Source organism: Chelon labrosus, assembly GCF_963514085.1.
Source record: "Chelon labrosus genome assembly, chromosome: 4".
Lineage (NCBI taxonomy): Eukaryota > Metazoa > Chordata > Actinopteri > Mugiliformes > Mugilidae > Chelon > Chelon labrosus.
In genome coordinates, this window is record NC_140340.1 from 17546569 (window position 1) to 17572778 (window position 26210).

At 39.3% G+C, this 26210-nt stretch overlaps 1 protein-coding gene across 2 annotated transcripts; it reads right to left on the reverse strand.

Moving 5' to 3' along the window:
- Nucleotides 1-5505: 5505 nt before the first annotated feature.
- Nucleotides 5506-25660, reverse strand: ngfb (nerve growth factor b (beta polypeptide)). 2 transcript variants are annotated; one of them, XM_084543294.1, is made up of 3 exons: nt 24568-25660; nt 9936-10090; nt 5506-6238 (listed from the first exon to the last, which is right to left on the reverse strand). In XM_084543294.1, exon 3 carries the CDS (start codon nt 6225-6227, stop codon nt 5616-5618), a length of 612 nt encoding a protein of 203 aa, XP_084399420.1. In that variant the 5' UTR covers nt 6228-6238; nt 9936-10090; nt 24568-25660; the 3' UTR covers nt 5506-5615. The 2 variants fall into 2 exon arrangements, with proteins under 2 accessions (XP_084399420.1, XP_084399419.1); XM_084543293.1 differs by lacking the exon at nt 24568-25660 and having other exon boundaries at nt 9936-11119.
- Nucleotides 25661-26210: the final 550 nt, after the last annotated feature.

Sequence of the window (26210 nt, forward strand, 5' to 3'; positions counted from 1 at the left end):
TCATTTATTTATGTTTTTATTATTTTTATGTTTCTTAGCTTGGGTGGCACAGTGGCGAGGTGGTTGTCCAAAGACCTTACATCTTTAGGTTAATTGGTGATTCTAAATTGGCCGTAGGTGATAGACTGGTGACCTGACCAGGGTGTACCCCGCCTCTCGCCCTATGACCCCCTGCTCCAGCAGACCCCGTAACCCTTAACTCCTCTGCAGACATTTCCTTTAAGTTTTTGTCTTTCTTTGTTGAAAAAAACAAAAAAACAAAAATCAAAAGATGCATTTAGAATATTAGTCCACTACTAACCAGCCACTACTTTGGTTTTTGCTCTACTTGCAAAAGCTGTTGACAGTTTCATCAGCCTTGTGCTTATTTATAATACTGAACATGTTACACATGGCTTCAGCGAGGTGGTCAGCATGCTGGATTTGTCTTGGTTAGTAAATCATCATGCCAACATCATTTGACTCAATATATTGTCGGGCAGTGTAGACAAGTATCAATGCGGGGCATGATAAACATTTTATTTTTAGGACTTCATGGGCTCTTTTGAATCTCTTATTTGTTTTCCATTGGCCTTAATATAACTATATTAATATGTATTAGAATATATTCATTCATTCATTTTCCGTAACCGCGGTTCACCCTGGGCAGGTTGCCAGTTTATCACAGGGCTAACACGGAGAGACAGACAACCATTTATGCTCACATGCACATCTACAGCCAACTTAGACTCACCAATTAACTTCATGGGCGTTTCTCTGGACAGTGGGAGGAAGCCGGAGCACCCAGAGAAACCCCACACAGGCATAGCAAGAACATGCAAACTCTGCACAGAAAGGCCCCAGGAGGCCGGTGGATTCGAACGCAGAACCTTCTTGCTGTGAGGCATCAGTGCTAACCACTACCCCCTATTAGAATATATATTTAAACTAAATATAGAGTCTAAAAATAAAAGTATTGTCTTTAATCGCTGAACGTAAACTCCCCTCATTTTGCTTTAAAATTAAACAAAACAAGAACATGACCTCAGTGACCCCGATGGTAGCAGCCTTGACCCTGAGTGGTTGTTTATTCTTGTGTTACATGTCACACTGAACATCCTCCGTACAGTTATTCTGTGCCTTACATAGCACATGAAGATAATGTGTGAGCATTGTTATATTTGCACACTGAATGTAAGTCAGTCCCTGTGAATGAAGGACGTGTGTGAAGAGCTGCCACAGCTCTTCTGTGTCTTCTCTGTGGGCCCGCGGGAGGTCAGCTCGGGTTCACCAGCTCCAATATTCGAGCTTCTCATGTTTGCACTGTCTTTGTTTGCTGCAGGGATGTGGGAGAGGAAAACAGCGACGCCCCTGTTTGTCTGCCAGAGTATCAGCGACGATCAGTCATGAGACACATCACATCACTGCCTACATCCTCTGTTTCTGTCAGATAATAACTCAGTGAAATATGAACTGACAGCATTTCTGCATGCATAGATAGATAGGTAGACAGATAGATGGAGAGGGAGATAGATACATAGACACTTGAATTAAAATGATTAATAGTTTCCATGTGAAGCAGAATGAGATCACTGAACCGCATCAATGTTAACCTAATATCAGTTTGGCCATCCAATCCTGTCATGAATTCAGAGCTGTAATTATCACAGTGGAAGTACACCCATACTGAAACCATATCCTCAGGGTGTAATGGAGTCAAAGTCCCATTATTCCTCCACGCCGCTCCTCACCCTCCTTTGCTGTGCTTGATATGTAAATCTGTTGCAGTGATGTCACCTGATCTCCATGTGGTGCGTCTGTGAGTGTTAACAGCGCAATGAACTTTAAACTTTTTCTGAGGGTAGGCCATGATGATCTGCTAACCAGAAATAATACTTTCCAGGTGTCAAACAACAACTTAAGAAATACTGGGCCTACAAGCAAATTATAAAACACAGCAATATAATCATTTCCATGGTCTGTAACATTTATGATGTAATACCAAGATGGTAAAGCGAGCACTGGACTCAAAACATATTATTGACATGAATATCTAAGTGTTTCGTTTCATTGTCTCCATCAAGTGGACAGGGTGGGAAATGTCAGCCTTGTGTGTGTATTAACTGTGTACACTAGTTCATATGGAAGGAGTGGTTTTGTTGCAGAGTTATTTAAGTATTGTTCCCACGTTTCCAGAACTTTTCCTTTAAAGTTACCTAACTCTTTGACAACACAATTATTTATATGCATACTTTTCTGGACTTTTCCACTCATCTGAGAGTCTTAAGATTATTATGTAAACTAGGACAACTCTACTGTCTGTGTTAAGATTAAATAATAATACTAAATTGTTGGGGTTTTTTTTATGTACAAGACTATTGACATTACTCATGAACATACTGTAAGTGTAGAAAGTAACCATGTTTGTGCAAAGTACAAACATGCTAAAGGAGATTAAACCAGTGTCCTCTTTAGAGTGTAAGTCATATTAGACATATTGCACTGTATGATTTTTGGTCTCATATTGGCTCAGTGACACAAACACACATTATTACACTTAAATCAGTCGTAGTTTTCACAGATTACAATGCAGTTACACAAATGTAATCTAACTTTAAATCAAGCTTTTTATGTAATGATAATCTATGAAAATACAGGAAATAATCTGTGTGGAAATAGAGTTTTGTAGATTTTACGGCATCGGGTCTGTGTTTGCCAGCTTTAATGTCCTAATGTGCTGCCTCGGATATCTGACTATCATGTACGAAATTTTTATTTCTGCGAGACTTGTTTTGTATTTTCTACTCAGTTTGGACCAGTATCTTCACTGATATCAAGTGACATTTAAAACATTGATGAAAAAAAACCTTAACCATGGACTACTTGTCATGTAGTGCGATTTAATTCGGTAAAGAAAACATAAATAAGCAAACCCGGATAGTCGCTTTTTTTCCGAGGACCTCTCGTCTTCCCTGAACTCAGCACGACGCATGCGCAGGTAAACACAGTCGGTAGTTAGCTTGTAGCTGTCTCTGAAGCTAACGCCCGTTAAACGTGTTGAAGTCGGTGAGAGAGCACATGTTTCCTGTATTGATGGAAACAGAGTTTGTAAGAACTTCTTATCAATATTTTGCACGTTTTATTTAGTTAATGAAGCCCCAGTGCTTATTTTAGTGTGTGAAGTTATGATAGTGTAGGGGATTGTTAATTTTTAAATCGCTAAACACATAATTATACATACTGTGTATGTACTGGTCAGCATCTGATCCAGTATGTTCACAGTTTTTATTCAGTTTCATGCGAAGACATATGTTGTATGCTTCAGTTTTTGGCCGCTAGATGGGGGTGTTGCACTATATTTGGGGTCTTGAGGCTTGAGTTTGAGGTAAACAAATTAGTTGAACAAATAAGCTGCATTCACAGTTACAGATAGACAGCTCAAATGGCCATATTTACCATAAAATGACAGATTTCTAGAAACTCAACCACAGCAGCAGCACTTTGTTTTTGCTTCCACCTCTTAAACGCCAGCTGTGACAACACAAATCACAGCTGATGCTGACTGAATGCCTGGAGAACAATTTGTTGGGCACCCACGACGCTGAAATGTCATTGCCAAAGCAAGCCTTGATATTATCAGCCAGGAAACCATATTTTTGTTAGGTCTTTCTTCCTTTTCTTTCTTATCTACTGTAAGAGCCAGAGAAAAACACAGAGCAATGCCAAGGCCAATTAACGGCAGTAAAATGAAGCCATGTGGGTTTTCTCTTCATTGCTCCATAAAAGCCAAAGTGAAGAATTTTATTTTTATGTCAAGGATTTCCTCATTCTTTGCCGGAGCCTTATTAGACCTCATTATAAAACACATGGTGCATGTTTGTAAGTGTTTAATAAATAACAATACCAACAACAACATTTTAAGAAAACTTTTGCTTATATCAGGCCCGGGTCAAATTGTATTTGCAAAGTTTGTGTGTTGCATTTCTTGCAGTGAGCATGGTGTAAAATAAGACAATATAGTGTGTGGCAGAAATATGAGATATAAGTAGCCTGACTGTGTTTCTGTGCCAAAACTCCCAGGGGCTGTTGCTCTGTCACTAGATTAGCTGCAGTTAAGATTGAGGCAGGCTTAAGCCTGTGCTGTCTGAAACAAGATCACTTGGTGTTTTAAAATAAATGCAGTTTAAAAGACAACTCTAATCTTTGGGCTAATCTCAGTTACTGTGCCCAGTAGAATAAATAAGACTAATTTGAACAGGCTGCAAAGAGTGAACAGTGGTTTAAAATCATCAAACTACATATACTCAGTTTTAAAAGTCAATACTATTAATTAGCTCAGAGTTTATTATAGCACAATCACATTTAAAAGGTGTTTATTTTGGACATCAAAAAGAAAGGAGAACTGATTATGCGGCACAATACAGCAGCACAAGTCCAGCGTTATATTTATCAGACTAGACGGAGAAAAAAAAGATCTAACGCACACTGTATATTGTTACAGTGGCATTTCTAGATTCTTTCCTAAGCAGACCTGAGGCTGTTTGGGCGGAATCGCATAATCATCATATATCTTGTGATCTTGTTTAGAACTTTTTTTCACAGCATGTTGTTTTGACGTGTCATAGTCGGGGAAAGCATGGGTGTAATGGATGGATGATTTCTGCATTCCACTTAAGGGGTGCCCTGCCTTCTTTGCGTGGTGGTTCACTGTCTTAATGAGACATCTGATAAAACTGAGCCACCATCAGTGCAGCTTCAGCTCTCGTGGCACATCAAAATGTCACATGCTGCAAAAAAATATCTAATTGTTAATCTGGTAAAAGTACATTCATGTATATGTAAATTTTAAGGGACCTTAAAATGATGTTCCTATTTAAGTTGGTCACAAGTACTGTAAGTCTATCTAAAACAGACAGACAGGCAATGTCATGATTAATAATTCATTAGCTGAAGCACATGTGTCTAAGTTAGAATAGGATAGTGAAAGCCCGGGCTCTTGAATTTAAGATTTCATTTTTGCATCTTTTAGAGGTTAAAAACAGGGAATTTCTTTCATTTTCATCCATCCATGTTTTATGCCAATTTTGCTCAGTATTTACCAATTCCTATTTATCTGTTAGAAACAGAATAGATCATTACGTCTGGAGATGTTAGGATATTTCTTGTCTCATGATTAATTTATCGTGCAATTACCTGAGAGTTTTGTCATAATGATTACTGTACACTTTCCTATTTCACACACAAAACAATATTATTAACCCACAAATTGACTTTTTAGCATAATGCTAAAAATAGAGACCCTTAGCAAGTAGATACACCTTAGCAGCTCCATTTTCAACAAGTAGAGACCGTTATAAACCACAGCTAATATGATAATGACACAGCTACAGCCCCCTAACACTTTAAAAAGGTAAAAAACAAACCAAAAAAAAAAAAAAACATGATAGCTACAAACCGGATACTCTTTGACCCAGGTCTGGTGTGTATACATGCAGTCCTGATACTTTTACATATACCAATAATTTACTTTGTGCAGAGGGTGAGAAGTCTTTGGTGATAACTTATGCAGAGAATGTCACTGCATGGTTAGCATGTCTGTGTTTGTGAGCCTGTGTGTTGTTGTGCAGGTGGAGTCTTCACTGCCGCCATGACTTGCGGCTGAGCACGCACACACAGGCCGCGTTGATGCGTATGTGCCTCCACGCCACCAGGTTCTTGAACGACGTCAGCGCTCGCACAAAAGTGTGCGAGTTGGTGCAGTAGGAGTTCCAGTGTCTCGCGTCAATCCCCAAACACCCAGAGCTGCCCGATCGATCGCTGTGGCACGTCGTCTCAAAGAAGTACTGCTTCTTAATGACATTGTTGATGTTCACGTCTGGGAGCACTGTCACCTCGTTGCCTGACATGTCCGTGGCTTTGGTCTTGTTCACCCAGACACTAGTACTGTCGCAAACTGAGTAAACCCCACGGTGCTGAGGCTCCCCCGCTCGCCTGCGGGTCCTTCTGCTGCTGGCACCCTGTGACCCTGCTGGTTCTGCATCTGGGGGCTGAGAGCTGAAAAGCACTCTGGGTGAGAGGTAGTGGCGCTTGGTGAAGAGCTTGGGGTCCACGACGGGGATGGAGTTGGGGCTAGGGTTGTTGCCTGGGTCCTTCTGCTGTGCCGTTGTGGCGGTGAACGAGTCCCCTCTGATGGCGGCCACAGCCTTGGCACTGAAGAACAGAAACAGGACCAGCATAGATGACCTCATGGGCTCACAACCTGAGGGCGTCAACAAGCACAGGAAACAGTTCTGTTACAGCAGATACACAGCGTATTCACATGCTGACAAAGGCTTGAGGCAAAGTTTTGTCTATTTGCTTCATGAGTTGCTGTAAGCAGACATGAAACAGCATTAGCATTCGTTTGGAGACATTGTTCCGCTTTTTTTTTTAACTCTGTTTTTGACATCTTATAAGTTCTGAGGGAAAATCTGGTATCTTGTTTCTAACTTTGTGAGAATGGTGAACATGAACCAAAGCCATAAGTTGTTGTAAAGCTCTGTAGAGCTGACAGTGATAATCAGTGATAATTCTCAGCGGACCAGTGCTCCGCAAGGCTATAAATAATATCCCTTCATTCCAGTGAAGTCTTGAGAGCTTTAATCCAGAGCGCAGATACTCCTGTCTTTACCTCTACATAGTTTTAAGGTGCAACATGTTGAACTGTGAGTTTAACTTAATTCAAATTCAAGTAGCGGTTCATCTCTAAAGTAGGAAAAGACACCTCCCTAACACTTAACAGTTTAATGTAACAGTTTTCAAAAGTACTCTGGATATAAAATTCTTTATTTGGCATGACTAGGTTTGCAAATCCTAATTAAGCAGGCAAGATGTTGAAATGAAGCAGCACTACGGCCAGAGGGAAATGAAGTGATTTATAAAGTACACGTAACAGGAATATGAAATCCAATTTAACAATAATAGTGCAATTATTTATATAACTACATGCACAGAGAGGCCTGTGGACTCACTTACAGTTTATGGATGTCTAAAGATATTCTCTTTTATAGGATGACGGACTCCCACTGCACGTAGACAGTGTTTATTGTGTTAATAAACATGGCATCAATGTAAAGCCGTGCATTGCCGTGCTATCTTTATGGTTTCCCTGCTTTTTCTCACAGGGTATTTGATAGATGTAAGTGTAACCAGCATGGGCAGGTGGATAAGGGTGAGAGTACTGTGCATAAGAAAAGTCAGGGTGCTTTAAAAAGAATCCCTTAACTTGTATTTTATATAGAGTGCAGCAAACATAAATTGAACAAATTCCTAAATAGTTTTAATATTTGGTTTGGTCAAATTTGCAATCAATCAACGGTGGGTTGTAATTAGTTGCTCACAGAAATGACTGGTGGAGTTAAAGTTTCCACCAGCAGTCGTATTTGAACAACCCAAAACATGTGGAAATTAAGCTATTCTAAATAGTCCATTTTAGGGAGGTGACTGGGGTGGATAGATGGGTTGATAGAACATTGGGACTTTAATATAGGAGACTTTTGCTAATTTCTCGTTGCAAAACAACAGTGAACTCATTTTGTTTTAACCATGGCTGATTCACCACCTTAACCATGTGTTAATTATGGTAACCATAAACCACAAACCTTGGGCTCTCCCTAAACACAAACAAATTGTTCTTGTTCTTAAACCAAACAAAAGTCAAAATGCAGTGTCTTGGCTTTATTTAATTCAGCTGTTAGAGGTGCTTAGTCAGGAAATGTTCCTACAGGCTGTATATCTATATATAGGGTATGGACAGACAATATACCGTATGTGGCCAATCATGGAACAGATATTGAATCAATCAGATGCCTTCCTGATCATATTTGTAATGGAAAAGAATCTAAACATCTCAAATGTCTGAGGTTTGCACAGCTGGCCTTCTGTAAATGAAATAAAACTTGCACAATTCCCCTGAAACAGAGCTGAACATCATACACATGATTATTCATGGAAACAGGTGTCTCACTGGGGATATAACTAACACTGTTGTGACATCTCATCAGTTTAATATCTTTTTTTTTTTTTTGTCATACTGCCGTGACTCACACTACAAAACAAACAACAGAACATCTGTCCTTACCGGCTTGCATAAATTGACAGGCTGTGTACTGCATTTAACACAGTACAACAGGAACCACAGGCGTGTTAACACCTGCGATGGCTCCGCTAGCAGGCTCTGTCAGGTAGGCTTATTATATGCCGTGTTTGCCTCGGGTGTCAGGGTGAGTGCTCGTGGATTAAAAAAACGTTGGCACAACAAATCAAAAAGAGAAATCATAGCCTGTACAAAAGAACATAATGTGAGCTATGATTACGCTAATAAATGCTTGTGAGGTCTGTCCAATTCAGCTTAGTGTCTCCCCAGGTACCTCACCCCTGTGTGTGTGGTGCAACATGTGGACACAACAAAATCATTACTGTATCAATTTTCAGGTCAATTACTGTAATTACTATGAAGACAAGACCACTGGAAAAGAGACTTGTGTTTAGTTTTTTATACTATGTGCCAATCTTGATCGCTTTAGGACACACTGGATTGTTGCTTTACTGCAGGAAGGAAGAAACATTCATCCTGTTGCAAAAGAGAAAAACACTTTTGAAGTCTAGCGACAAGGAAAAAAATAAAACTTTAAATGAGCAAAGCACATCCCCCCCAAGTGGAAACATCTATTTTGCTACAGGAAATGAAAGGCTCACAAAAAAGACTAATTCACTGATGAGACAAAAATGAATGGTTGTACTCTACAGACTCTATATAATCTATTATATGAGCCGAGATGTATTATCACAGAGACTCAGTGGAGATTTGGGGGAAGGAATAATCTCTTGTTTGCAGAAGCTATTTTGAATATGTCATAACCAAAAAGCACAGGCTTGGTTAAAAACATAAATGAGGGATCAATTCAAGTGGTCTCTCATTTGCATGGCTTCCTTGGATACCTGTACATAGAGCCTGAAGTGACACATACTTTTTCCTTCTGTTTAAAAAGTAATGTGGGGCTATAAAAAGTAAGTGTGGTTTGTTGGCAAAAGACCACATTTATCAGCTCAGTAACTATTAGCTCCTGCAAAATGTTCTTACACTTAGGAGCTTTTGAGGTTGAAGTGCAAACAGAGGGGAGCACCCTCTGAGACATCTGAAAAAATATTGTATATTTCTCCCGTACAAATTATAAAGTAAAGCTCCCTTTTGAGTATTTGACAATGTGGTAGTAAATTCTCCTTATTGCAGACATCGTGTGGCACTTTCGTTTACCTTAGAGCCAACTTCCAATTGTGTATTCTCTATTTCTGCACTATATTAAGATTTTAAGATATAAGCCTTACATTTTTGTCAAGACAGCTTAGTGTTAGAATGTGTAACAATGAATAATGAAGCTGATTCGAAATGTCCTTATTTTAGGCCTGTACAGTATATAATTTAGATATTCTGACCAGTTTGAATCTTCAGTAGAACTAAAATGATCAATTGAGTTTCTCAATGAATAAAACAATTCTTTTTACCAGCTGTTTGGTACAAACAAATGGAACAAATATGTATTTGGTGACGATTCTTTTCACTTCTGACCAAATTTTACTTGCGGCAAGCGTGGCGTCCGACCCAGTGTGCATGCAAAAACTCATCCAGTTTAATGAACCAGGTTCAAACTCAAAAAGCAGCAGTATTTGGATGCAATAAAAACATTGATAAAGCAGAGTGAAATTGAGTGAACATTTTCATCTTCAACCCATAAAAAAAAAAGAAACGACTCTCAGAAACAAATACACCATTAAGATCTGACTCCTTCCAAAGAGACTTCCCATTTAAAGCTGTTTCACTCCATCAGACTGTTCAGTCTTCATGCTTTTGCATCAGCCTATGAGGTATGTCATTTTTTATTGCACCAAGGCTAACATCAATCTCTCCATTTTCCTACCTTTTCAGTGTTTCCACGTGAACTGTATCACCTCTGTGACCCCTAGGGAATGTGATTAGAGTTCACTGCATTCTGGGAGTCTCCTGCCATCAGGCCTGGCTGTGGCCCCCATCCAGCACACCTCTACCCTCCTCTTCTGCCTCCACTCTTCAGCCCTGTTGAGAGACGAGCAGAGAAAGTGTCTCATCCGGCTCGTAAACCCACTGTAAACACATTCTTTGTGAGACTGATACGGGAAGAGAAAGTTAATATGTTTTTCCCGCTCACCAGATCGTCACATACTGAACAAGAAGCAGAGCTCCATGATGCAGACTATCTGGAGAGGAAGCCTGCTGTGTAGTTTAACATTAATGCATTATGTTTTATTTTTGAGATGCATGAGCTTTGACAGGTTTGTTGAAAGTAAAACACTCCCATGCCTTCAAAAGGAGACATATAGCAAAATATTTAAAGATTATGTAGGAACACACAGAAACCAGATCATTTTGGAATTTGGTGTTTTGTATATGAAGCTGAACATATACACAACAGAGGGTTTAGGAAGGTGCCAAGACACCATAACATTGTCTTAAATCAGACATCGTCTGTTTTGTGTCTCTGTTCAATTATTGCCGATCAAATAATAATTAAAGTCCAGAGTATGCTACTTCATGTTTGTTTGCAGTGATGAGACAGATTTCAGATAAATAAGTTGTCCCATTAAACTGGAGCCAACCATTTTATTTTGTCACTTTGTCCTGTCGTGCTCAAGTGTTTTTTCATTTATATAACTGTTTAACTCCTGTGTCAATCAGGTGGAATCTACTTAAAATCAACAAAACGTCTAAAAGACAGGGATGTAAGCTACATATAAACAAAAATAAATGAGCTGTTAATCTAAATGACTGCGGTGTAGTCCTGTAAGGAATCGACACTGGTACAGCATGTACATGTTGACCATGTCAACAAAGCTGATCTCCAGCTGTCATGGGCTTCAGACTGGTGAACTTCTAACTGAAGATCGCTTTTACAACATTGCTTTTATGTTAGGTGAAGCTACGGCTACATGCATTGAAAACACGTGGAAAAACTCTTCTTACACATGTAAATCCCCTCAACCACAAAGTACAGTGTGTTTGTCATGGAACTGAAAATAATTTCTCATCTTTTCAACATAATAAGAGTCAGTTCACAGCTGGACAAACATGAAGATTGCAGTTTTTTATTACATATTTTGGGCTGACAATCATATGACTGAAATAAAACTGCCTCCATGTGTGCAGAACATTTGGAACAAGTACACTGGAAAAGGTTGAACAACACAATACTGACTGTAGGTTGACTTGAGTTGTGGTTGGTTTTATGTATGAGATCAGTAGCATTTTTTTAGTTGTCTCTTCCATAGGAGAAGTCCTATGACTGCCAATTCATAATAAGAAATGAATAATAGCAATTGAGCCTGCATGTCAACAGCTACTTTCTGGACATTTAAGTAAACTCCATTACTAGGTGGAGCTTGTGTAATATGGGTTAAACAGTTTTCTCTGGAAGAAATGTCCAAATTCTACTGCAAATGAAGATAATTTAAACTCTTTCCACATGTACATTCTCCAAAATGCCTCGGTGTGTATGGTGGACTGCTGCTAAAACTTTCATTTATAGGAAGATTTAATGAAACACTGCTCATTCTCTCTCTGAATTAAATGAACATGGAGCTGTTGTTTTTTTCCCAACCACTACCATAAATTTTATATAAGGGTAGTTTAAAATCTTTATAGTAGTGGAAATGTTGTTAAATTCAACCATTCTTCTGTACACTCTGGTACCAACTGAGTGGAGAGGTTCAGTTACAATATGTCCACATTTGGACAAGAATGAGCAAGAAGTCTAATATTAAAAGTGATCATCAAAAAGTACCTGGGATTTTGTTGTTCTTGCTGATTCTATTAGCTCATTCGGACAATACACTCACGGTAGGCTTCTTGACCTGTATTAAAGTAGCTTTTTTTCCCTTGACATCTACTCTGTGGTTAAGAAACATACCACCATGGGAGAATAGCAACATTCATTCAAACTACTAGGTGGGCTAGAAATATGCACATAACACCACTGTGCAACATTAGTGTGCGCTCGAGCATCGCACTACTCATCGGGCCTTGAAACAGATGGGCTGGGGCAGCACACGACCATGTTGAAAAGATACATTGTGTCCATATGGTGACTAATTACCACCTGATGACTGAGTAGAAAAATGTTGCTTGGTCAGTAAATGCTGACACAATGAAAAAAAGAATAGTTTGCTGGCACAGTTTAACTCCTTAGTATAAGTAACTAGATGCTTTCCGCTGGATAATGTGCCATGTCATGAAGCAGATACTATGTCATGTTTGATTTGACTGGAGCCTCCAGAAAAAGTCTTGTACACTTCCCAGACCTAATCCACTAAAACACCACTGGAATGATGTCGAGCAGGATGTTTGCAGCACAATGTGCCAATGAAAACACTACAGGAAATGCTGTTGAGTCAGCATGAACAAGAGTCTCATGGAACATTTCCAAAATGTTATTAAAACCCTGCTTCATAAAACTGAAGCTGTTCTGGGGCTGTGCTATGCCTTTTTATTCAGGATAAAAGTCAAGTCTGTTACTAAATTTATCTGCATACATCTTGCGGTCGTGGGCTTTTCTCATAATTGTTTTTGCTGCTATGACAGTGACAGTTAATATGAGATCAATTAAGTTTTATGGCTTTAACATGGCTTGGATTATGTATTTTCCTGATCAGCCTTTTTTGGTAAACTGTTAGGAGGTAATTGGACAGCTAGAGTGATTAACCATTTAACATTTCCTGGATGGTGACCATGGGATTTCGCTGAGATTGTTGCTGTTTTCCTGCTTAAATAAAAGGTTGAAAATAAAAAGTTGGACAAAAACACTTTCATTTGTTTACATTTACAAAAGTAGGTTTGGAAACACAGCCTTTTCTGTCAGAGCCACTATTTTTTGGAATAGTCTGCCCAATGAGTTAAGGGAGTGTAATAGTCTTTTCATTTTTAAAAAACAGCATAAAACCTGGATCAGGGACAATTACAAGTGTAACCATACTCCAAATACTTGAGTCCATGAACATACTTTTCTTTTATTGCCTTTTTCTTTTCTTTGTTCTTTCTGTATACTGTATTCTTACTTATCGACTTTTGCATTTTAGGATGCCTGTTAAGATCTGGCTAGGGACAACAGATGGAAACTAGCACTTGTAGCTAACTCTGGCTTGTTTACAGCAAGTAACTTGTCTGTTGATTAATGAGCATTGTCCCTATCAAATAAATAAACAAATAAAAATAAAAAAATATTTTGCGACAATAGTTAGCTAAAGTCGCTACAATTCTGACTTCGTCTCCATAGCAACGGCGGCTGACGGTCATTGATAGAGCGTTATTCGTTCTCAAAAAAACGAAACTAAACTAAAAACCCATATAAAAACGAGTTTTAGAAATTGTCATAAATTATTTAGTTATAAAAGCATGGCCACATAAATCTACGTAATTATCCGAAAAACAACCGTCTTTCTAGGAATATCATTAAAATAAATATTGAAAATCTGAATTTATCGTTTATATTTCGGCAGCAACTCAGTTTAAACTTACTATAATGTTTTTATTTTTTATTTGCAGTTTTTAGCATTAACCAAGTAGCCTATTTCAGAAACTGACTGTTGCTAATGTAGCATTAAGCTAGCTCACCTGCCACCCGTTATGTCGCTTTATTGGGGGTTTGAGCTCCTCCACTCTCAGCGGTTGATCACATCAGCCACCGGGCCCCAAACAGCACCTGGAGCCTGGGAGAGGCCTCCTGACAACTTAATTCCTACAGGTTGTTTAACGCTGAGATGCCATGGATCACTACTGCTTCACTTCATCAAGCTAGGTATGTGTTTATTTTGCTGATTTGCGACTCTATTCAGGTGGTTTGTTTGTGGTTGGCTGCTGGCTAGGTAGCTAAAATGTTCGTTTCTGGTTTTGGTGTTCAGATGTGCTGCTGCCATTTACATGCTTTGTTGATAATTGTGAGTTACTTGCTTTTAATGGCTGACATTATTATTGTTTGTTTTGTTTCAGTCAATGGTGTGTGAAATCTGCCACGCAGTTTGTTTATATATTGTCCATAGATGTTGATAGGAGTTTCATGAGCTGAGTAGTTTTGCACCATTTCCTGTTTGGTTGTTATTTGTATGGATGTTAAGTTAACGAAATAGTCAGATTCTTAATAAGAACAAATTTCTCAACTTTCTTAAAATTCTGCATTAAAAATATCTATGATACACGCACTTGCCAATTCATTTGGGACACTAGCGAAAAATGAATGTGCTCTAAAGAACAGTCCTGCTGTAAATCTTAGCTTCACTGACAATAATGTTCAGTTTATGATTTGAAACTGCATAAGAAAGTTGGTCAATCAACTGTATGGTCATTTTAGAGGATATAGTTTGTGATGCTGTTAAACTGGGTTGAATTGAGCACGCAAGTGTTTCTGTTATTTGGCCTTGTCCATTAAAATGGGGTTGTTAAAATAACAAAAATGTCTGTCAGTACAACACGATATAAATCATAAGCTTCATGAAGCTAAGATTGTATTATCTAGATAGATAGATGGATAGATAAGGTTTCACTAATGATTTGGCCAGTGAGTGTCCCTATGTGTTTTTTTTTGTTTGTTTGTTATTGCTTGTAATATATTGACACACAACTGAGCTGGCATGCACATGAGCAGAGCTCTGGAGCAGTGAAACATGGAAAGCAGCCATGCTTGTTATTACTTACATGTGCATCTCTTGCTACGCCATATCAAACGGTCTGTCTTGAAATTGTTGTGGGACTGGGTTTCAATAAATCTGTCTCAGTTTACTAGGTAATGTATTCCCTTCGGGTAAGCTGGATATGCTGTGGTTTGGCAATAGCAGCTACTATCAAGTTCTTTTTCCATATGCCTCTTTCCCCATAGTAAGCTTCCTACAACAGTTTGCTTCTGTATCTAATGAGGTTTTGGTTGTCAATAGCGCTGCTCACTCTCTCATGTATCTGCTACTGTCTTCATACAGTTAAACTGCTATTTGCGTGTTAGCTGACTCGAATGGTGCATGCTTTGAATTACAGCTGAAGTCATAAGTAGGATAATGGTATAATCTGTAGGCAGGAAAAGTAATCTGAATCTAATTTAACAATTTTTCATAAAAATGTGTCTTCTGTCTTCGGACAAAACAATCTGTTAATTAAGAAATCGCCTTTAATAATGGCACTGCTCCGTCTCGGTTCAGCTGATGCTCTAAGCACTTTGTTAGTATTGCGACTTAAGTAATAGAAGCGGAGGAATCTCCAGGAGTTCCCAGGCCAGACGAGAGATATAATCCCTCCATCGTGTCCTGTGTCCACCCCGAGGTCTCCTTCCGGTGGGACATGCCTGAAACACTTCTCCCGGGAGGCGTCCTTACCAGATGCCCAAGCCACCTCAACTGACTCCTCTCAATGTGGAGGAGAAGCACTTCTACTCTGAGTTCCTCCCATATGTCGCATTTCGGCCGCTTGTGTTGGCAGTCTCGTTCTTTCGGTCATTACCCAAAGTTCATGATCATAGGTAAGGGTTGGAACGTAGATCGACCGGTAAATTGAGAGCTTCGCCTTTCGGCTTAGCTGTCTCTTTACCACGACAGACCAGTTAAGCGCCTGCATCACTGCAGATGCAATTCCGATCCACCTGTTGATCTCCCGCTCCATCTACCCTCACTCACGAACAAGATCCCGAGATACTTGAACCCCTCCACTTGAGGCAGGATCTCCTCCCCGACCCGGAGTGGGCAATCCACCCTTTTCCGACTGAGGACCATGGCCTCAGACTTGCAGGATGACTTGTTGGCAGTTTGATGTTTTGGTCCACAATTGAAATTTCTCAGTGCGGATTTCCAAGATATTTGGAGGATGAACTCCATAATGGCTTTATTTTCTAAAAAATTCCATGATCTATTGTCACCACATCTCTGCTAGTCTCTTCCTGTATCCACACACCTTAAGGCTACCATATACTCAGGTATGCAGTAAGGCAGACAAAACAGTTCTTCACTTGTCAGTGTGGATTAACTAAATCAGCAAGCCAGTAAGTTATGTGGTCTGTTACTCCTGAATGGAGAGGCCACCCATAACCACCGACCTACAACTCATTAGCTCTAATGGAGTCAGTTTAATGAACCCTATCGTAGTTGACTGACAAGCAGCCTGGAGGTGGCACACAAACCAGGCCCACAAACCAGGGACAATCTACCTGTCTCTGAAAATGGCAGTGGCTTCATTCATATGGTAAAAGTCACACAGTCCCTGTAGTAACCTGATCCACTGGGGCTGGATCGCATTCAAAGAGGAAGGGAGGTGCAGGCGACTTTATCCGAAAGCCACCTATGGGCTTTGAATGACATGCTGCTCATTACGTTGCTGTGGTCATTCGTGCAAAACTGCTCACCAGGTTGAAGCTGTCTTTGTGCTGAATGTAAGCCCTAAAACTCCTGGAATGATGTCCACAATGAAGCCTGTCTGATGTCTGACACTCTGATGATAGAAACTAGTATGTTGTATAAACTTTTTCTTTCCCCACACTTTCCTTACTATGAAATAATTTTTGTTCCTCAATAAGTTTAAATAGTGGTTGATATTTAACCCTTAATAATCAGCTATTTGTGCTGTAACTTTGAGGATTTTACCAACATATTTACAGTTTCAAATTACAACAACATTATTTTGTCTTCTTATTTTGAATCATGTACCAAGTAAATTGATGTACAGAAATGTACTTTTTCAAGTACACACAGGTTTATTACAGTTTAAAATTATTTGAAATGTGACACGACATGAGGTCGAGACCAGTTGTTTTAAACCGTTTGTGACTAAACTGCTTTACAGTCACCGTATTTTATTTAGACTTGTGTAACTTGTAACATGGTTGCTTCTCTGCAGTCGTTACAGTATGTCCTGTTTTCAGAGGCGCTCACATCTTAATTGATGGATGGGAATCCCTTAATTAACCATGTTTGCTTCCTCTGCCGCGCTGTTTTCATGGCTACACGAGGAGAGGCAGGAAAGCACAGCAGTGGCAGTGTGTAAACATATCTGAACTTGTATGGTGTTGTCAGACAAAGGTAAACAGCATAATTTTGTTGCCATGGTGACTAATATATTCCTTCCTGAGGCTATTTTGTACGACTCACAGAGGACAGGAAGAAAAAATGTTAGAAGAAAAGGGAAGAACAAAGAAGAATGGAAAAGAGATTGGACCTTGGTTCTGATCCAATCAGTTCACTCCGGTCTTTGCGCTCTCACTGATACTCCCTTTGGATAAATTCTGTCCGAACACAGATCTTGCATCACGCCTCCCACTGTGTATTTCATTTGGAGCCTTTCCCCCACAAAAAAACAGTACACCCACACAACAACAACACACAGCACAGCAGCAGGTGATGGGGCTAAGGACAGTAAGACACTGTAACAAGTTTTTGTGAAAACTAATCCACAGAGAGGTCTGTCCATCACTGAAACACGGATGTTAGTGTTCCTTTAAGTCTATTGTGCTTGATTTGTTTATAAAAAATAAAACCCTCATCAGAACAAAGCAGTGAGAAACTCTTAGGTTTACAATGAGATCAATAAATGTCAGCTGCAGAGCAACTTGGAGTTGGAGCGTGAATTTGGATTTTGCCCATTGTTTATTTTCTTCTATCCAAATGAGTAAAGAGCTCATTAGAGGATGGAAACATTAACAAATGCCAGGTTTTATGGGCTACTATGGATACGATCAAAAATCTCCATAAAATTATGTAACACACTTAAAATGTCGGAATATAAGATTTTGTTTAACTGCATTGCTTCAAAACAAGTGTGAACAATTATTTTACATTTGGAGTTTTCAAGGATTCACTTTCAACACATTTATGGGAGGATTTTCTCCTTTGCGAACCTGCTTCAACTTGTCCATAAGTTGAAGCAAAGTGAAATGTCTTATTTTTTCTTTTGGCAACGAGTCAAAGGAAACATTTAAAGAAGGATAATAGCATGCAATTGAAGCCCATAATTTCCAATTTCTCTTGACTGCTGTCCTGTTGCATCTAGTTGAGGCAGTTTTTTGTTTCACTGTTATCAGACAACTATGTGGGAAACACAGCATGACCTTTGGTTGAGAAAAGGGCCTCTGCTGGCAGTCGGCTGTGATTTAATGCAGATGTGTGGAAGTCTGCCTGGTGCTGAGACCCAAAGACCTCATTGGGTCCAAGCTGAGACCGCACTGAGTCGAGCCAAAGCAGATCAGTGAGGGCCAGTCAATCAGCAAATACTAAACATTGCATTCTAGCTTTCATCCCAAGCTTTTAGTGATGCAACTGATTGAAACGCGGAGTTATCACTGAGAACAGGCACGCTGATTGCGACATCTGGATGACAATAGCAGCCTATTGTTTATGTTCATGTGATAAAATACACAAACTGCCAAAATACTGAATACTGTAGCGGCATGATTCAGTATTTACAAGATAACCGGTTTGCACAGGAGGGTCTTGACGTAGGACATATTTCCTGTTGACCACTCAGATTATACTGCAGATCTAACATCTGCACACACATGCAACAAAATCTGTTGGAACTCTGCAACATTAAAGATAAGTGAAAACAGCTACAGAAAGAATGCACCATAAAATGTACAGCATCTTTCTTTATATTTTCCAAACCCAGTGACACGAACAAAAAGAAAAAAAGCCAGCAGCTACAACAGAAAAAAACCACATGAGAGTGGTAAATGACAGATTTAACAAGGACAGTTTCATTACTCACTGATGGTTGTGTTTGGTCTCAGTGCACTGAGGAAACACAGCTGACCCCAGTCTCTATACACAGTGTAACTAAACAGAAAAGCCCGAGCTAAGACACAGGCTCAGCTCAAGTGCTGCAAATTACTTAAATATACTCTTACAACAAAGACTCAGGGGGGTCGGCGTATATGTTGTTTTTGTCATCTGGTGGCACCTGTTTAACAATGCGGTGGAAGTTTATGCTCAAACCTTGGCAGACCTTGTTTGCCTGAAATCAAACTGTATATCATCATCACGTGTCCTTAACATTAGCCCACACAAGAGCTGAAGTTAAAGACAGTCTCTGTGAACCCAAGTTGTTTTGCTGCTGCTGATGGTTGTAATTACTCAGATGTAGTTTCTCTTTCAGGATTACAGGCCAATTCAATTATTGGACGACACTGACGTGGCAAATGCCAGATCAGATATGGCCTTTAATGCTTAGACAGAATGGCTGCTTTCCTTTCTCCGTTAACTCACGGAAATTATTTGGCCAGACCTGTACATCCTCCATGTGTCCACACTTGGCAGATGTTGATATCAAATCTATAACTGTCATTATAAAAACTAGGCAGATCCTTTGCAAACAGTGCGCCAGACGCTTCATTTCTTTAAATTAGTTTTTTGCTAATAAAACATTTAACTGATTGTTTTACTAGTTGCACCTTAACAGGGTCAGTTCGAGTCCCAGGTTGCATGTTGATTTGTAGCCTTTTTAGACTTCTTTGTCTGGAAAAAAAAATAAACATATTAAGTTGTGGTGTGTTTTGTTGTGGTCTTAAATACCAAAAATGTTGTTTCTGTTGGATGAAAACCAGGATTCAAAGAGGCACTTGGCGAGTGCAAGAAATTACATGTTTGCAGTAAAAGTACCACATATTGCCTTTAACTTCCGTCAGCAGGATTCTGTTTCCTTTTCTGGCATTTCTTTCCATCTTCGCTTTGACGTTTTGTGGTAAATTCTTTCCAAAGTGATGGTTTAAAGTGTTGGTTTACTGAGTGTGTGAGTGTGCATCTGCACCGTTATGCCCAATCAAACAGCTTCTCAAATACCCTCTAAACACCTTAGTGCCTCTTTCACTACATTGGTTTCGTCAGTCCAATTGTCTGAATGGTTACACCTTTTCCAAATATATTCATCCCTGCTGTTATAGAAGGTAAACAAAGTAACACCACATAAAGTGCATTGCGTATGTAATATAATAATAATATAATATAAACGTGGTGCTGTGTTTGTTTGACATTTTCTCGTATTGTCCGGGTCAAATGTGATCCGTCTTCCCACAAAATTTCGTGAGACCCTCGCAAATGGCCACAGCCTGTGCAGTTCATCAGTTCGTGTACATTAATACTAAACATAAGCTGTTGAAACGTGGCATTCTATGGCCAAATGTATGTAAGATTAAATAAAGTATCAGCGATTAAATTGAATTTAACAGTTTACTTTCAAACTAACTTTGCTAAATAGCATTTATAAAGATAACCTAGTTCATGTTTCGTTTCCTCTGGGTTTTGACCTACTCAATCAAGAGCACAAACATCTGGTTTTAAGTGGTGGTAACTTAAATTTTTATTAATGAACAACACAAATAGCTTCACATGTTATGCGAGTTGTCCGTGCCATTTTCTCTGTCAGGTTAAATTCAGTGCAAAACAGGTGAGCGACCTGTATGTGTTAAGGGGCCTGGGGGGGAGGCAGCTTTGGGAAGGGGAGGGAGAGAGAGATGCTTTCGGGAGCAATAGGAAAAACACAATGATGCACAACGTTGTTTAAAATGTGCAAAATTATTTACAATTCGCTATGAGACCATGGTGGAGTAAACTAGACCCTGGCGGGCAGCCATAATATTAACATTGTATGGCAAACCCTGTTAATTAGTTGAAAAGAAGTTGGTTAACAATGTGTAATACCAAATTAGGTTTTAGAAATAGTCAGACCAGACCAGGTCAAAACCTGACCTGGGAGGACAATATTTGCATGGTTGACGGGAACATAATATGAGATTGATTGTGTTTGGTCACTTTTAGAAGACTTTTGCCGTGTTTTTCTTACTGTCTGAATCAAAAATAACTTTTCCTTCACACAGTTAGCCTGTACTGGATAACTCAATCAGGCTGATTCCTCAAGCTGATTACAAGCTTGAAGTGGAACTACCAGTCAGAGAATATAAAATGGACCAGCCATGTTTGCCGTGTCAGCAGTTTTCTTCAGCTGCTTCAAAAAATACCAGAAAACCGTTATTGTCTGTGTTTTGTCTTGAAACTCTTATTTAAATGAGAGTAGTTGGATATTTTGAAAAATAAACACAAGGCAATTAATATGAAGTGGATTGTGTCTGAAAGAGCAGAAGCTGCTGATGAGTTTTCACATGATGCGTGTGTGGCCTTATTGTAACTTGCACTCTGGGATGATGAGGTACTCCCGTTTGCAGGGGCACTTGACTGGAGAGAGGCAATGCAGTTCAATCACAGGCACAGGCCTGTTGTATCTCTGCTGCTCATCTCCACACATAGTCACGCTTACACTGTTTATAAAATGGCATTTAGTGCACTGCTCTCGACTATAGGTTATATCAGATGGAGATGTTCCTCCTGATTTGAGTGGCCAAGCAGGTTTGATGCCGGGGCGGGTTTCCCTTTCTTTTTTGAGGGACAGGATAAAAGAAGGATTATAGAAATATTTGTCTTGTATACATTGCAGTAAAAAAATAATAAAATATACCAACTAAATTGTCTGTAAAATAATTTGGTTACTACCAGGAGTTATTCTCGTGAAAGTTTTATTACATGAAATACTTTGCAGAAGTACTTTAATACTATTTTCAGAATTTCTTATGTTAAGCAGCCCTCCTCAGCTGCTCACCATAAAACTTTCAGGAAGGACTGCTTGCTTCGGACATAACTTAAAGTCAGAGATTTGTTATACTAAATTTCAGTCTGCAAAAACCGTGTAAGTGATCATCCCTGAGTTAAGAGCCTTACTGATTTGTTCCCTATTGGCATGCTTTGAAAGGAAGCTTAAACCATGATTTGCTTGTTCATGAATCAAGTGTATAGTTTCAAGAAGGTTTTTTTTCTATTGGACACACTAATGTGAATCCAGAACTTGGGATCCAAACTAATGTCATGCATCTCAGAGGAACCATTCGGCCGTGACACCATTTCTAGAGGAGAAAGCCATATTGGTCGGGTATGTTCGATAGGATTTTGGCATTGGCGGTTGGAGGAGAAGTTTGTTTTCTGCATCTCTGAATTCTCTAAAGCTCTAAAAGTCTCAAAGCCCATGTGCATGAGAACCAGGCATGTGAACTTGATACAAGTTTACAGGACAGTATCCACAAGCAGAAAAGGGATCAGATCAGCTGAACATGTATAAGTCCTGTCTGTGCTTTAGTCTTTGCTTTACTTACCACAAACTACTCATTTTCGTGTGATTTATATTAAACTGGCAGCCATGGCCTACTGGTTAGCGCTTTGGGCTTGTGACCGGAGGGTTGCCGGTTCGAACCCCCGACTGGTAGAAAGCGGCTGAAGTGCCCTTGAGCAAGGCACCTAACCCCTCACTGCTCCCCGAGTGCCGCTGTAGTTAGTGTGTGCTTCACCTCACTGTGTGCTTTGTGTGTTCACTAATTCACGGATGGGATAAATGCAGAGACCAAATTCCTTGTATACACAAGTATACTTGGCCGAGAGACCTTAATCTTAGAATCTTAGAATTAATCTTGATCTTAATCTTAATAGACCTTCAGACTCTAACTTCTATCTCTAGAACTATGCTTTTTTTTTTATTTTGTTAGTGGTTTATTTTGAATAATCAAGTAGATCTGTGCCTCATTTAATTGCATGGAATTCACAGTAGCGACAAGAAACAAACGCCAGTCACTCCAGTGACGGGAAAGAAAAACACTCAAAAAGGACAGAAAAGGCGACCGAATGCATCTGTATGTTTATCTCCTCATGTTTTTACAGTGGACACCATTTGTCTCACCTTCTGCTCAGCTGGTCCAGAAAAAAAGTTCAACCGACAGGCCACAGACAGATATGTTTTTAGGCTTGCAGAACCCAAATGGACCATACAGCATCTGTAACCTGTCTAAAGAATTTGAGTCTGGACCGCCAAACTGTTCATCCACCTGTGGAACAGATTGTTTCGCAGTGAGGAGTAACGGCTGGTATGAAATAGGAGCAGAAAACCTTCACTGATCTACACTTTTTATGCTGCATACCGATAGACGGAAAAAAGAGATGGCAATAGTATTCGACTCAACATTGTACACCACAACAAGTAAGAGCTGTCTGTTGTTCCCACTTGGTACTTTTTTGCCGTTTAAACATTTCCCTCATGACAACCTACAATAAGAAGTCAAAATGCAAGAAAAAGATTTTGGAAAAATTGATAACTGTCCCTCCTGTTATTGCTGGTGGTCAATGGAGGAAGGTTTGGATCAGTTCTTGCATTGTAATTAAATATCTTTTGTTTGTTGATATGGGGAAAAAAAGGAATTTTGAAGATCGGCCTAAGGAACCTTGTGATTGACATGTTTTCCATTTTCTTTCTGAACAATTGACCAGTTAATTAAACAAAGGCTCAACAGATGATTCAATAATTAATATGTCCACTACTATTAAGCCTGCCCATAATAAAATAAAGGGTAAGGGTGAGGACAAGCCATCGGAGAATAGAAGAAATAACATACTTGGCATACTAGACACACTAAATTTACTGCTTTTGTTTAAGTGCAACTTGTTGTTAGCACCAGGGACCTTTGTTGTTTACGTCCTGGTTCAGATGCAGAAAACACAAACCCGAAGTAGTGTACACTTTTTATCACCTAGCTAGCGTGAGTTTAAACACAACTGACAGGCATACTGGGTGGCCAGCGTCCCATGGTAAACACACATTTGAATCCAGCATTGAGCATCAGTTCCACAGAACAAGTGACTTGTCATTCAAAAATGTTGCAAGAGACCCGACAACAAAATGTAAAAATGAGGCTGCCATTGTATTTCTGTATTTATTTTGTTATGTAGCTCAAATGCAAACTCACTTCCTGTCAGTACACTCGCCATGAACTTACGCTACACACCACAAATCATCTAGAGGACATATTTGTTCAGTGGAGGAAATGGTTAAATAGAGGAGACTCAAAAGAGTTCACAAATATGCCTATGTACTTAAAGCTTTGTTTGAATTTTTCTTTATTTTTCTTCGAAATGGCATAGCATAGCAAGTCGTTTCGAGTTTAATCACCTGCGATTATGTCAAGAATGCAATAATTTGTCTTAGCTCTGTGGTACACATAATTTGCGAAAACTACCCTGCAGCTAGCTCCTTGTTTCCAACCCAACATACCGTACAAAGACACAAACTCTGCAGGAATGCTTTGAGAACATTACCTAGCCCAAGGAGATGAGTGTGAGTCTGATCGTTGCTATTGTAACCTGATGAGGCTAAGCTTCAACAGTTTCTGAGGGGATGGAGCAGATCATCAGCTCCCTGTTAAGTCCGATCTTCAGTGCTAAACCCTCACCAGAAGTCTTAATGCATTACAAATTTCTAGATGGGTAATTATCAGAAAATGCAAAAAAAAAAAAAAAAAAAATGGAAATATAAAAAAGCCCTGCATGTGAAAGTTTACTTCCATCTCTAACTAAAAAGCTGCACACTATGCAGTACTTTGCACTAGTGCATTTTATACAGTTACTGTAAATCCATGCAATGTAGGTGAAGGTAAAAAAAAAAGTCTTCTACCTTTGTAAGAACTCAAAACTCACAAATGTGTGACTCCTGTGGCTTCCTAAAACATATTCCAGTTTGCGTCCAATTCCAGAAGATGCCAAAGAGAAGAGGAAGAAATTATTTTGTGAATTATCCCAAACAGTCCTTTCAGAGTCTTGCACTTGTTTGAAAATTGTTCTGAAAGTAAGTGAGAAGCTTTCAGAGGCTGCATGCTCTGTGTCGCTGTGGAGAGCTGCAGGTCCTAGTGCCTGCCACTCTGAGCAAGTAAACGTGGTGGAAACTTCACTTCGTATTCAAAGGCACTGTGATGAACTAAGTTAGCACTACAGCTTCTACTTAAATATGGATGGTCACCAAACTATTGGCACATTTTCACGAGAACCAGTGGATCTAATTTAGCCATGCTTGTGGTGTGCCTGTCACTTTCGTCCACAACAATTATATGGATTGCCATGAACCTTTGTAATGGTTGCCAGATGAACCCAGAAATGGTTATCAATCCAGCCTCCAGGCTAAATTCTAATGATGTGTCATCTAGTGCCACCAGAAGGTAAAAATGTTCAATTATCCAGTGAAATATCTCAAAATCTTTTCTGCACAAAAGTTTGGCTTTAACCTAAAACTGATAACATTTTCATCAGTCTCATCTATGCTTTGTGTCTAGTGCAAATTAGCAAATGTTAACACATTAAGGTTGTCAACATGTTAAACATAATACTGTATCTTTAACAGTCATTGTTAGTATGCTTGCATTAGCATTTAGCTCAAAGCACCACTGTGCATACATAAAGTGTTGCCATGACTCTAGGTGATTGTATGGTGATCATTGATACTCAGTCTTCTTTCTGTATTGTTAATTCATAGTAATATTGTCCAGTTGCAGTTTAGTGAAACAGATCCCCTTTATCTATTCTTCTATGTAATCAGGACATCTTTTGGGAGTTATCTTGGTCCTTTCTTTCCTAGAACTGTGACTGCAGAAGATTCATATTCTAAATATAATGTAATGTATAATGTAATTATAACGTCCTGTCGCCTCACGATTTTTCACAAGTATTGTTTCAGCCAGTTTAGCCCTCTGATTAAGTTTCTTCATGTCAAAACAAACCGCAGATGTTACACAGAGACAGATGTTATTACCTTCTTGCAATAAATTTAAAAGATCAGAACCTTTCCTTGAGTGTTTTTCATTTAGCCAGTATTATAGTCTGTACTCGAAAACTTCTAATGCTGGAGTAGGGGATTAAAAACATCTTGCTAACCAGCATTTGTAGAATTAATATATTCCTTAATTTACATTCCCCCTTAGAGTTCTTGCTGATGCTTGTATTTCCCCCAGATGTGGAATTGGTGAAATTGTTCACCTTTTTTCAAACTTACGCAATTGTCGACACTAGCTCTTACACGGGATAGTGTTACAGAGCGTATCGCGTTTGAGGCACAGAGAGAGTGTGTGAGTGAATAGTGCTAATGTTTCCAGAAGAGATTTAAGCGTAGAGGTGAGACGGCATAAACTAATCCAGGTGTGGAAAAAAGAACATATGTGGCTGTGAGTGTTTCTTTGAATCTGTTAGATCCACCTGAACAAGTTTAACTCAAGGTCACTGCATAGTCTGTATGTATTTTTTTCTCTTCTCGTCATAAATTAGATAAATGTTGAGATTATTATTATTATTTT

Bases quoted from the DNA above. Each gene is read 5' to 3' on its own strand.
- ngfb (XM_084543294.1), bottom strand. From the start codon at position 6,227: ATGAGGTCATCTATGCTGGTCCTGTTTCTGTTCTTCAGTGCCAAGGCT.